This window comes from Thalassophryne amazonica, chromosome 13 (genome assembly GCF_902500255.1).
Source record: "Thalassophryne amazonica chromosome 13, fThaAma1.1, whole genome shotgun sequence".
Classification (NCBI taxonomy): Eukaryota; Metazoa; Chordata; class Actinopteri; order Batrachoidiformes; family Batrachoididae; genus Thalassophryne; species Thalassophryne amazonica.
In genome coordinates, this window is record NC_047115.1 from 60,332,759 (window position 1) to 60,345,704 (window position 12,946).

Below are 12,946 nucleotides of genomic sequence, written 5' to 3' on the forward strand. Positions count from 1 at the left end.
CCCACAGGAGGGTGGGTCCACATCACTCTTTCGGGCTGAGCCCGGCCGGGCCCCATGGGCTAAGGCCCGACCACCAGGCTCTCGCGCTCAAGCCCCAACCCCAGGCTTGGCTCCAGGGTGGGACCCCGGCTCCGCAATACCGGGTGACGTCTCAGTCCTTGATTTTTTACTGGTCATGGGAGCTTCTGAACTGCCCTTAGTCTGACCCGTCACCTAGGACCTGTTTGCCTTGGGAGACCCTACAAGGGGCACAAAGCCCCCGACAACATAGCTCCTAGGATCATCTGGGTACGCAAACTCCCCCACCACGATAAGGTGGCAGCTAGAGGGGGAGGTGAGTTTTATAAAAAAAAAAATAATAATTTTTTTTTGAGTTTGAGTTTTATAAAAATAATTATAAAAAAGTTGTTGTTAGGGTTGCGTGTCAGGAACTGGTTCTTTTCGGGTATCCTTAAGAAATGATTCGATCCACCGACATCAATAGCCTTTTTGCTTAAGGATTCCCTTATCAATCCTTCAGAGTGGCAGTTGTTTTTGGGGGTGTTTGTCAGGAAAATGATCATTTCACTACATTGATTACAGACCCTGTGTTATGTGTCGTCGCGGGTTGAGGAGCGGACCTGCGTCTGACTGAACCCAGCGCTAAATAACCAGAAAGCGGTTCCAAAAACAAAACAGTTTTATTTTCCCCTCTTGTGCAATACTCGGTGTACAACATAAAAGTGCGTTTGTCTGGCGGAGTGAAGGACGGCGTGCTCTCCAGCGCCCAAAGGGATCAAAGCCCGGCGCTTCTGGACCCAGACTCACCGCCAAACACCCCCCAGGTGGACACGACAAACTGACTCTGTGAAGGATAGAAGAGGTGAGGTAAGTCAACAGCTACAACTAATATCCTTCAAAGGCGCACACTATCAGCAACACATTCAGGTCTGAATTTAAGCTTTATGTAAATGAGCAGCTTCTCACAACAGGTGGAGGATCATCAGTCCGTACGCCACGGCTGTGAGAAGCGAGCTGCACAATTCTCATCAATGTTCAAATATACTGCGTAACAAAATACCAAATTACTATTAACACTTATTCAGACAATCAATCACCTCTGATGTGTGCTGACAGCATGTGTCCCTCACCCGTCCTCCTTCACAGGCATGATGTGTCAAACCCAGGCGCGGTCCTCAGCGTCTCACAAACGAACGTCACAAGGTCGAGTTCCCGGCAATTCTGCTTGAATCACTCATGGCTTAAATGCAGAACGCCATCTCATTATCTGCTTCAGCTGAAAGTCTTTAAGTTTGCACGTGAGCATCATCCACAGGTGCTGCAAATCATGCTGATGAGGGTGAAGGACTCTTCTGCCAGCACCTTCTCCACAGACAAAAACCAGTTTGCATACCACCTGGAGAGCAAAGAAAAGAAAACAACACAAAAACATCCAGCCAAACCCCCCAACACACAACACCCTGCAGTGGGTCTGTATAATCAACTGTTTCTGCAGTGCGGCTTTGCTTTGAACCTTGAACCAATGAAGCAGTGCTTCGATCTTCGATCTGCTGCTTCGTTGGTTCTTTGTTTTATTTCGCTTTATCGTTCCCTGCTAAAACCCCAAAGAGCATATGTCTGTGAGTAATATTTAATATTTTTAACCGACCCGTTATGGTCTTCTGAAACAGTTGATAGATGTATTTTATAACTTAAAAACAGGACCAATGCTAACATGTTAGCATGTCTATGGCATTTTCAATGTCAAAGTTAGCATTAAGCTGAGGCATTATCAAGCCTCCCTCCCCAGTGTGCAAAGGATATTGGGATACTCTAAAACCTTGAATAGATCACAAGTCAGGAAAGGTTAGTTCAACTCATGCGTGTTGTGAAAATGTCCAAAATTTTTCGTGGCTTGGTGGACTCCCGGCTTGCGGTAGTCCAGAACAGGTTCAGTGGAAGTTAGTGCCCAATGTTCTTGTACGGAAAGAATTTTTTCTGAGATATGCAGAGACGATGAGGGATACTCATCTGGACTCACGTCAAGTTGTACTGGGCCTACTCCTGGCAATTCTGAGCTGAACATGGGTGGGAATAAATTGACTGGGAGTCCCCTGAAGTCCATAAAACAAACAAATAACTTTTTCCAACTTTTGCTGAGTGGTGTGGCTCCCCATCACACCAGGTGTAAGAGCTGATTTACTACACAATATGATGCTGGCCTTCTCTATGAGCTTCAAGCTATTCTAGGATAAGGCAAAGAAACAAATGACAAATACAACAGATGGGCGTTAACGAGTGCATGGATCAAGAAAAGCAAGTGATGGTGGGAGCCAACATGAGGAGTACAGTTCATAACAGGTTAGTGTGCTTCATGTTCCTTTGTTTGCATTGTTAGAAGATGGTTGATGCCATAAAGATACAGGTACTGAATAATGACCTGATAATAATTTAAACATCATGATGTTATATTCTCCATAAATATGGTGCAAACAAAGAATATAAACTCTGTAGACATGGTGTATTGATAATGCAATTGCAGAGTTCCGCCCACTAAATATCTTACCATTTTGCACTGTTGCCTGCTTGCACATGGCCTTTTGCAGTAAATTTCTCAACATATGTAGAAGTGAGCATCATCATGATGCTTTCCTGGTCCTCCAATGCCATTTTTCCTTGTTTCCATTAATTGCAGATATTTCTATACTTTGAAATAGTGCACAGAAAAGCAAAATGTGGTTTTTATACTGTTATTGCACTGGGTGCATCCAGAGTGTATAATACAGGGTGACTCCCCCCCTAAAACAGATCCCATAAAAATTGTAATAAATCCTACAAAGGTCCAGCAAATTCCTTGAAATTTCCTGGACTTAAACTTCAGCCTGTGATCATTCCCCAAAGTTTCAGTTATTTAGGTCGCTTTGCACAAAAGTCATGTTCTTTCCAAAATATGCTCCAAATTGTATGATTTGTTGGTGAAACAGGCCTCCAGGCCTGTTATGTCATGTAAGAACATTACTTTTAAGCAAAGCGACCAACATAATTGAAACTTTGGGGAATGGTCATACACAGACTGACGATTAAGTCGAACAAATTTCAAGGAATTTACTGGACCTTTGTAGGATTTATTACAATTTTTATGGGTTCTGTTTTTTTGGGTCACCCTGTAGATGCAAGATGGCTGCCAGCTGGTTGCTCTGGGTAATGCATCGTTGTGACCTCAGCTTGAAGAGGTCGGTAAGACTAACATGTAGGGCTTGTACAATCAAAGAGTGACTAAATATTGTCATCACTATAGACCTCTCATTGTAGCCTAAATCTCATTCTTTTGATGACCACCCAAGTGTTGCCATATTTAAGGATGTCAGAACTGATGCACCTTTGTGTAAGAAAAAAAAAAAAGCTGTTTGGGATGGTTCATATACCTGATTATGGAATCTCTTGGATACCTGGCCAACTCTGAGGAGACCTTGGGGTAGAACCAGAACTGATGTTTCTGATATGTATCCCATCTAGCCTGGTAAGGCATCAGAATCCATCAGATGGCACTGGAGGATGTGACTTAGCAGAATAACATCTGAGACAACTTCCTTAAGGGGCTACCAAGTGACACAGCTTTGAATGAGTTGGATGGATGGAAAGATGAATGGACGGAAGGATGCAGTAAATGTCAAATGTCATAATTTAAGATGGTTGCAACTAGGGCGTTAATGGTGTGGTTCTACTCCGAAGCAGAATTGGTGTTTAATGGCTGGACCAGGCTATCCTGCAGATGTGACGGCACACAGTGACAGGATGTTTGGCTCAAGTGTGCTATACTGTGTCAGAGGGCGGGTTTGAGGTTGGTCTCACCTGGCTAAGGTTGTACTGAGTATTTCTGAACTTCTGACTCTCCTCCAGCTCCACTCGCTCCAGGAACTCAGTTAGCATTCGTGTGTCTTGGAGCTTTGAGCTCTGTTGGGTCAGGGCACTTTGGACCCGATAGTACCTGGAAAACAGGCAACGGCAGCAATGGAATATGTTTTAAGTACCAGCTACGTATTAATTTCCACAATCCTGTCATGTTTAGCAGAACCACATTTAAAACAAACAAACAAACAAAAAAAAACACAGCGGAATGATTTCATTTGATCATGCAACAGTGGTATTCATGTAATCATATAGCATGCGTCATGTAAATATGTCCTGTACTTCAAGGTGTGAGGGTACCCTGTCTGTGTAGGGTTTATGTTTGACATGCTAAAGGGAGATTTTTCCAGAATAAATGAACCTTGAATTAAATATGTAGAGTTAAATAATGATGTCAGCCCAAGTGTCCTTCAACTGCTCATAGTACAGCAGTTAACTGTAAGAATCATTCAGATCCGGTTACAAGCACCAAAATTTGACTGTGTAGACCTTTTGGTACATATTGTAGAAAAATAACTTTAGCCATTTGAATTTTCAATAGGGGGCCAAGTAGGGGTCAACTGAAGAATTGCACAGGGTCAAAATAAAAAAAAAAGTTCCAATCACATTGAAAGTGATACCACATTATGTATCTGATGACAATGATTCCAAAAAGGTATAGTTTGGACTATCTATAACTGAATGTTCTGGAGTTATGGGGTGAAAACAGCAAGAATGGCGACAAAGGTCAGTTTCAGTTTGTACAGGGGTCAAAAGTTAAAGTTGCTCCAGTTTTGGTAAAACATGGTGCAAATTATTGGTTGAACTAATAGGATTAACAAATGGACTAGTTCTGACTGTGTTGAATGTTTGGTCTCCAAAGTAAAGGTCAAACAATGTCAACGTCCACTGGATTCTATGACATGTGGCATGTTACCCCGTAACATGATAACTAAGCATGACACATGGTGCAAACTATTCCTTTTTAAAATCCTACTAACTCAACCAATAATTTGCATCATGTTTTACCATAATTGGAGCAACTTTAACTTTTGACCCCTGTACAAACCATGACCTTTGACGCCATGCTTGCTGTTTTTACCCCATAACTCCAGAACATTCAGTCACAGATAGTCCAAACTACACATTGTTGGAATCTTTGTGATCAGACACATAATGTGGTATAGCTTTCAATACGATTGGAACATGTACCCCTGTGCAGTTCTGCAATCGACCCCTACATGGCCCCCTACTGAAAATTCAAATGGCTAACGTTATTTTTCTAAAATATGTACCAAAAGGTATACACAGTCAAACTTTGTTGCTTGTGACCGGATTTGAATGATTCCTCTGCAAATATTCTGTTATCTGCTGCACTAACAGACACTCAGAGCTTCAGACTCTAGAGTCTAGACTCTTCTCTTAGACTGCACAAGTGTCCATTCCAACCCCAACCCCATGTAACACCCTGTGGGAATACGTAAATGGAGTACTTTCCGTTTATTTTATTTTTGTCATCTTGGTGTTCCTTACAGAGTCTGTCCTTGTGTTTAAAGACATATACATTCAGTAAACCAGTGACATTCATAAGGTTTGACATGGTAACAGCCTTTCTTCAGAGGGCCAACCAAAGAGAGGCGTCTACTTAAAAACATGGAATGGATGACTGTGACAATTGGTGGAGGAACTACATGCCAGGATTATACATCCAGAATGAATAAACTTTCTATGAATGAGAGAACATTTGCCAGACTGGAACAAAATAGTAATTTAAGAAATCTGTGAACAAGAAGTTTTGTGGTTTATACGTTCAAACCGTGCCGACTTCATGAATAAAATGTTCCATATTGACAAGCGACCTTTTGGAAAACTGTTACAATCAATCCCGACCACACTGAAGCACTAAGCCACCATGATTGTTCACACCCATACCATGAGACTTTCATGATGACAGACAATAGATGGTGACTCGGACTTCCACCCTCCTATGAAAAACTCACTTTCTTTCCACATCGTCCATACGGGCTGCCAAGCCTGGTGTATGCGGGTGAGTGTGGCCTTGGAGCCGGTCCACTTCCTGCCTCAGAGCACTCAGCTCCAGGCTGCGTGCTGCAACCTCCCTCTCCAGCAGAGAGCTCTCCTTCTCGGCTTTGCTCATTGTCTCTGGGTCCCTGGCGAGCGAGGATTCCTTCAGGGAAAGCGCCACCGACTCCAGCCAGGCCTCCAAGCTGCCGAGAGCCTGCAGCACTTTTACAACCTGTAAGGCATCAGAAAGTTTGTCTGTCTCAAGACATCAGGGCAACCAGCTGTGACACGCCCGGGTGTTTAAAAAAACACTGCAAAAACATCCAGAGATGATGTGCTGGACAAACATGTAAAAACAAACAAACAAACAAACAAAAAAATCATGTTTAATGGAGGAAGTGGAGGCGGGCATAGCATAGAATAAGCTGAGACCGGTTTGAGACCGCTTGTTTTTACCCGTTTTCATATTGTTTTATTGACATCCATAGGTCAGCAGTGGCCATCTATCTGCACCTTGAAAGTCACAATCAGTTGGTACTGGAGCAGCGCCACCTGCTGCTTCCCACCAAACCAAAAAGCACCCTTACGCATACAATGGTCTATGGGTGCAATGCTTGACTGAATTGTTTTCTTAGCACCACAGTACTACACGCACATATAGACAGCGTTGCCACAGTTACGTTGAAAAAGTAATCCAATTACTGATTACTGATTACTCATTGAAAAAGTAACTTAGTTACTTTACTGATTACTCAATTGTAAAAGTAACTAAGTTAGATTACTAGTTACTTTTTTAGTAGCTGCCGACAACAACCCTCTGCCACCTCAACATGAAAATGATACTTGTTTTGCCAAAACTCGCTTTACAGTCACCCTTTCTTGACTTCAATGAAAATAAATACTTGTTTTATAAAAAGTAAAATAAAGACCTCTTTCTTGACCTCATATTTAACTGTTCAACAGTTAAATATGAGGTCACAGTTAAATAAGAGGTAACAGTAAAACTTGCAATTTCTAACCTACACGTTTATAAATGTAACTATTAAATTCTTTCTAACATTTTTCTAACATTTAAATTCTGTCTAAATATTTTACTTGTCGAAATTATTATTATTATAAGTAGTATTAGTAGTTGAAGTAAAAAAAGGCTTCAAAACTGGACCTTTAATCTAAGGGTGTTGTGGGGGGGGGCACATCCTTGCCCCACGCCCCCATACCATCTGGATTCGCCCCTGCTTTGATGTTTGAGCACAAGGAATGGATAACATTTATTTATGTAGAAAACAGGACCAGATTTACAGGTAAGAAAGTTTTATTGTGTTTTCACATCATGTGGTCCTCAGAAAGAGAGTTTAGGGGCATTTAAGTGGAAAATAGTGTTAGTTGTTGACGCGTCACGGAGGATCAGCTGTTTTTAACCAGCAGATACTGAGCGGTTCAGATCAGAATTCCAAATAAAGGAGAAAAAAGCATAAAAATGTCTGTAAAGCTCAGTGCAGGTGTGCTGTTGTCACCGTGCTTTAAGAGGTCTGGACGAGTCGTAGCTGCTGCAGAAAACCACGGATGAAAAGCTCACAGCTCGCTTAAAGTGGGCAGTTCAGTCGAACCCCGACCCCCTGCCCACGGACCAAGTTTAATGCTGCTATCGACCCACAATGCAAAAATAATAGTAATGCAGAGTGACTTGGAGAAGTAACTTTAATTTGATTACTGATTTGGAAAGATTAACACGTTAGATTACTCGTTACTAAAAAAAGTGGTTAGATTGCGTTACCGGCATCACTGCATATAGACACATGCTACGACTACAAGTATTAAGTAAATTCCTTTCGCTGCTTCCTTGTTTTCACTCTGTCACCGCAGCAAATCCGAGGTGGAGCTGCATGGTGATTTGGCACAAGTTTTATGCCGAATTCCCTTCCTGACGCAACTCCATATTACGCATTGGCAGTGGGGTTGGGTTTCAAACAGGAACCTTCCACATTTGAAACAAGTACACTTAACCGCTTGGCCACCACCCCTGTGCTACGTCCAGTGGTGGGCACAGTTCCGCTAATTAGCGAAGTTAGCTTTTTTGTTAGCAGATTAGCTTTTCAGCTAAGTTTGAAAACCATCAGCGAACCAATTAGCTTCCACTAAATTTAGTTCTGCTAACTTTCAGTCCGCTAACAATTTTTTGCTGGCATAGTGAGCAATGTTTAACAGTCAAAAACACTGGTAAACCCTAAAATCATACAAGTTAGTTCCTGTCTGTTGTGTGTTTTGCAACAGTCAGACCGTTGTGACGAGCTCAGCCCTCCCCCAACAGAAGGGGGTGGGCTGGCCTGCCGCTGCAAAAAAAGGTGTCATTTATTTTTTCACATACAACAACACAGACAGTGGCAGAAGAGATCAACTTTTCAACATGGTCACAACATAACTCCACCAAATTAACTACACTACTTGAATGATCAAAACACAACAAATTTATAACACTAACAACACTGCTAAACCAACATGTACTACAATAATAATTTAAAAAAGGACCCAAATCCCGAACTCCCATAATGCATTGCAGCAGTGATCGACAGTGTGTCTGCTTTAAAGACAGCATCTACATGCAAATCTTTTTTTGCATGTACTTTTTCTAAGATGAAAAGACACTTATTTATGGAGTGAAACTGGCTTATTAGTAGCTGACAATGTACTGAGTCAATACTAAAAGTTAGCGGTTAGCTGTAATTTTCGCTAATTTTTTTAGTGGTTTATGGGGTTAGCATTATAAGTTAACTTCTCAGTTAGCGGATTAACAGTTATCCCACCACTGGCTACAACTACAACAACTAATGTGTAAACATCTTCCTAAATGGACTTGCCACTACCTAAGCATTAATATATTCCTTCATATATTAATGTCTGTGATCCCAACACATTACAAAACTACGCTAAAGATTATATAAGGCCATTTCTGAGTCGCTTGGCTGTAGCTTGAAATTATGCCTGAGTCTATGAGAACAGGCTGTGGCATCTACGATAGAGTTTGTACAATACTTGATGCAGTGACCTAGGCCTTGGCCTTGAGTTGTTCTGATCTGGACTAGGCCTTTGCCTTGGGGGAGGTGGACTCGACTACTACACTGTGAATTGAGCTTTGGCTTTGAAAAGCTGAAATTTTTATATGTTGAAGCACAAACAAAAAGCTTTAGCATGCCAAGATCAGATAATTAACAAATGAAACCAAACAGCAATTTACATTCAACATACAGTTTACTCACCGTATAGAAAGTATTAAATGAAAAAGAATTATTATGAAATAAAAATAAAAATACAGAAGGGCAGGAGTGGTTAGTGCGGTTGGTTTCAGTGGAGAAGGTTCCCAATTCAAACCACACCCCTACAACATTTCTCCATGTAATGTAGAGTTGCGTCAGGAAGGGCATCCGGTGTAAAACTTGTGCCAAAATCAATATGCAGATCCGCCTTGGATAAGTTGTGACGGCCACAAGTGAAAAACAAAAGCGCAGCTGAAGGGACTTACTAAGAAATAAAAATACACATAGAAAATAATTGTAATAATCTATTTAATACATTCGGCCTGGTTTGACCGCCTGCTCCTCCATGTCCTCTATGTGATGCTTGTTGCCTTCACAAAATGTGTTGATTTTGCCTATGAGATTAGAATATAAACTCTAACCAAAACAAACTTATAATTTTAGGGTTTACAAACATGACTGTTTATTTTAAACAATGTAAGCTGATTTAAAGTTAGCACAACGAAACTTTATAGAAGCTAACTGGTCTGCTAATGGTTTTCCATGTTAGCTGAAAATCTATCAACAAATGAAAAGGTTAGCTTCTCTAATTAGCTCTTAGCACAACTGATCACCACTGACTTGATTTCACGTACATGTTTTATCATAAAACATTTGGAGTTTCGCCAATTGATACCTGAACTTGAGTTGACTTTTTTTAACCTTGTGTTATCCTAAAACTGAATTATAGGACACCCAAATCTATGCCCTCTGGGTGAGTCTTTGTACATTTTTGGGGATTTAATGTGCAATCTTTGGCAACTAAGATGGTATAGATGAAAGTAAATGCATTTTAGTGAAGAGTCCCGGCTCAAGGCCACTACAAAGCTTCTCCCAGCGGTAGAACTGATCCACAATCATCTGTCACAACTGTAAATTTCCTCTATAACTTCAGAGGTAAGTATCTTACATCAGACGTGTTCCTAATAAGGTATGTTTTATGAATTTTACCCGAAAGCCAAGCTCCTCTGAGGCCTGTAGAAACACGGCATTCCTCTGGTGCCTTCTCCGCAGTTCTTCCCACAGCACTTCCAGTTGGCCAAGGAACTCCTCGATCTTGGCACTGCCTGGGTGCTGTGCACGGATCAGACCGCGGCCCTCCTGAGGACACAGCAATAAGCTGCTGAGAGTGTGTGATGACTAAAGAATGGGATTTATGATGTGGAATGTAAACCTAATCTGAAACCGAGGTGAAATGTCACATGATTATTTAATACACAAACCAGGCCTCTCAAGACCCCCCCCCCCCCCCCCCAATAAAAAGCAAGGTATTTTTCAACAGTGACAAATATAAGGCGATCATCCAATACCTGTGTTTTTAGAGAATTACTCAGAATGATGATGGAGACGTCCCAGCTTACCCTTTTGACCACCTCTATCCTGACTCTGTTGTTGAGGATTTCTTGTTCCAGAGCATGATGACACTTCTTGGCTGCTTCCAGCCCTTCAAAGCTGGACATTGAACACACCTGTGTGGCCATGGACACGTTGTCTTTCAGCCAGCTGAGGGTCTGAGGTGGACAGGAAGACGTTCAGGAAGAGCTCAGCTTAAATGATGACAGATAGAAGTTGATTACTTTAACAGAGGTATGTATTAAAGTCAAACTGCAGACATTTCCCAGCAAGCTCATACAGGGTACCGTGTACGTAGAGTGGCAGGAAAAAGTACATCAATCCTTGAGGCAGTTCTACAGCTTCATGGTGAAACTGCAGTTTGTCAGAAGGAGCATGAGAATTGCAAGCCGTTATTGGATCGGGTTTGTTGTATGAAAATCACACAGTTGGTCCACTCTACTGTGAAGTTGTGTGTGTGCCGTGTTAATGCAAAATGCAGAACTGTCACTGTGCACAATTTCTCCTGCCATAGAAACCTATAACTTCTTCAGGGTTGTGTGGGAGTCTTGGTGGCTTCCCTCACGATTCTCCTTCTTGCACTCACTTTTTGAGTGACTGCCACCTCCAGACAGATTTACCATGTTCATTGGAGTACCTTTACCACGCCATTATACCACACCCCATGACCATTATAACAGCACCATTCTGTTTGTATTTCTTAATGATTGATGTAAATGAAGTCTAAGACAATTCAGTGACTATCCATCCCCTGAAATGTCTGAAGAAAACTGGCTGTAAAAGTGATAAGTAGCTGGTGTCACAATAAAAGGTGCAATTAGTTATGCAACTCATCATTCTGGCTTTTATATTTTTATTTTATTTATGTCATGTTGTCAAGATTAGTTTTCACTGTGACTTTAAAGGGCATCATTTTGAAATTTTTACACACAGAAATCTGAATTTAATTTTTTTCAAATTTGATGTCATTTCTATAAAAGCTCATATGTTTTACATACTTTTTCTTGCTAATGTGAAAGACAGATATGAAAGCTTGGAGCAAAGAACAGAATATACACTAGAGGTGGGCGATACCGGGAATTTTGGTATTGATCCGATAGCAAGTAAATACAGGCCCAGTATTGCTGATATCGATACCAATACGATACTTTTTCATATTTAAGCTTCATAGATCCAAAGGATCCAAAAGACTCAGGATAGAATTTCGCAAAACATTGTACATGACAACAAAATACTTTATCACATTCAACATTTTTGTTTAAAAAAATATATCAAAAAACAAAAAGCAAAAAACTATTTCTAATACTGACAGAAAAAATATCATGGAAAGTCGAAGATGAGACGAGTGTTGATTGAAGCGCCAATTTGAATTTTATCCATAAAATGAAAACTAATAGAGGTGTATTACATCCACTTGAGAATTTCTAAGACTTTTCTTAAAAATATGAAATTTCAGCTATAGTTTGGCAGAAGGCACATGGGAGACTCAAGCTGAGATTTGATGGGTTTTCCTCTGTGAAAATTCTTCTCTGTTTAAAGGTGACTATGTCTGTGTGGTTTCTTAAGTCATAGCCACAGACGCCTGGAACTCCTTCAGACCTGTCATGGTGGCTTCCCTCACTCATCTCCTTACATAGTCACTCAGTTTTCAGAAGTACCTACTCCAGACAGATTTACGATACAGTACCATACTGTTTGTATTTCTTAATCATTAATGAAAATGAAATCCAAGATATATTCAGTGTCTTGGAAATAATGACGTAACCATCGCTTGACTTATCAAATGAAAACTGTTTGTAAAATTCATGATTTGTATGAATGGGTTGTAAACTGTAGCGGAATGGAATCCATTGTTCAGGCTCCTCAGTGTGAATAACCATCGCAACTACATCATGGCAAAAGGACACCCACACATTACCTGACCACCACAGACAGATGGATACTTTTATTAGATTGGGATGGACAGGTTGTCTGTCTGGATGGTTTATGACTAGGACCCAAAGAGATTCCACAGTGTGGTGGACACGGTGACACCAGCACATGCTCCCAGATTTGACCTGATCCATCACTTCAGTGTCTATGGTGCATTTCTGGCCACAGGTTTTAATGTCTGTTGACCTGTTGTAATTAGAAATTCACCTTTGGTTGTAGTGTCTCCAGTATTATTACAACTTGATTAAAAATAATGGTTTATGCTTGAAGGGGTGGTGGGGGGAGAGGCTGAGGGCTTTTTTTGTTGGTCTAGTGGTTAAGCGTTGGGCTTCAGACCAGAAGATCCTCAGTTCAAAACCCAATCAGACTGGAAAATCACTAAGGGCCCTTGGGCAAGGTTCTTAATCCCCGAGTTGCTCCCGGTGTGTAGTGAGCACTTTACATGGCAGCACTCGTGTGAGTGTGTCTGTGTGAATGGG

At 41.2% G+C, this 12,946-nt stretch overlaps 1 protein-coding gene across 1 annotated transcript in view; it reads right to left on the reverse strand.

Annotated features, from left to right (window-relative positions):
* Positions 1-12,946, reverse strand: part of LOC117522969 — an 82,943-nt gene that overhangs the window by 39,832 nt on the left and 30,165 nt on the right. The window contains exons 12-15 of the mRNA XM_034184386.1: positions 10,544-10,693; positions 10,134-10,283; positions 5,868-6,124; positions 3,832-3,967 (exon numbers count right to left, since the gene is read on the reverse strand). Coding sequence (XP_034040277.1) covers positions 3,832-3,967; positions 5,868-6,124; positions 10,134-10,283; positions 10,544-10,693 — 693 coding nt within the window. The remainder of the gene's footprint in view (positions 1-3,831; positions 3,968-5,867; positions 6,125-10,133; positions 10,284-10,543; positions 10,694-12,946) is intronic.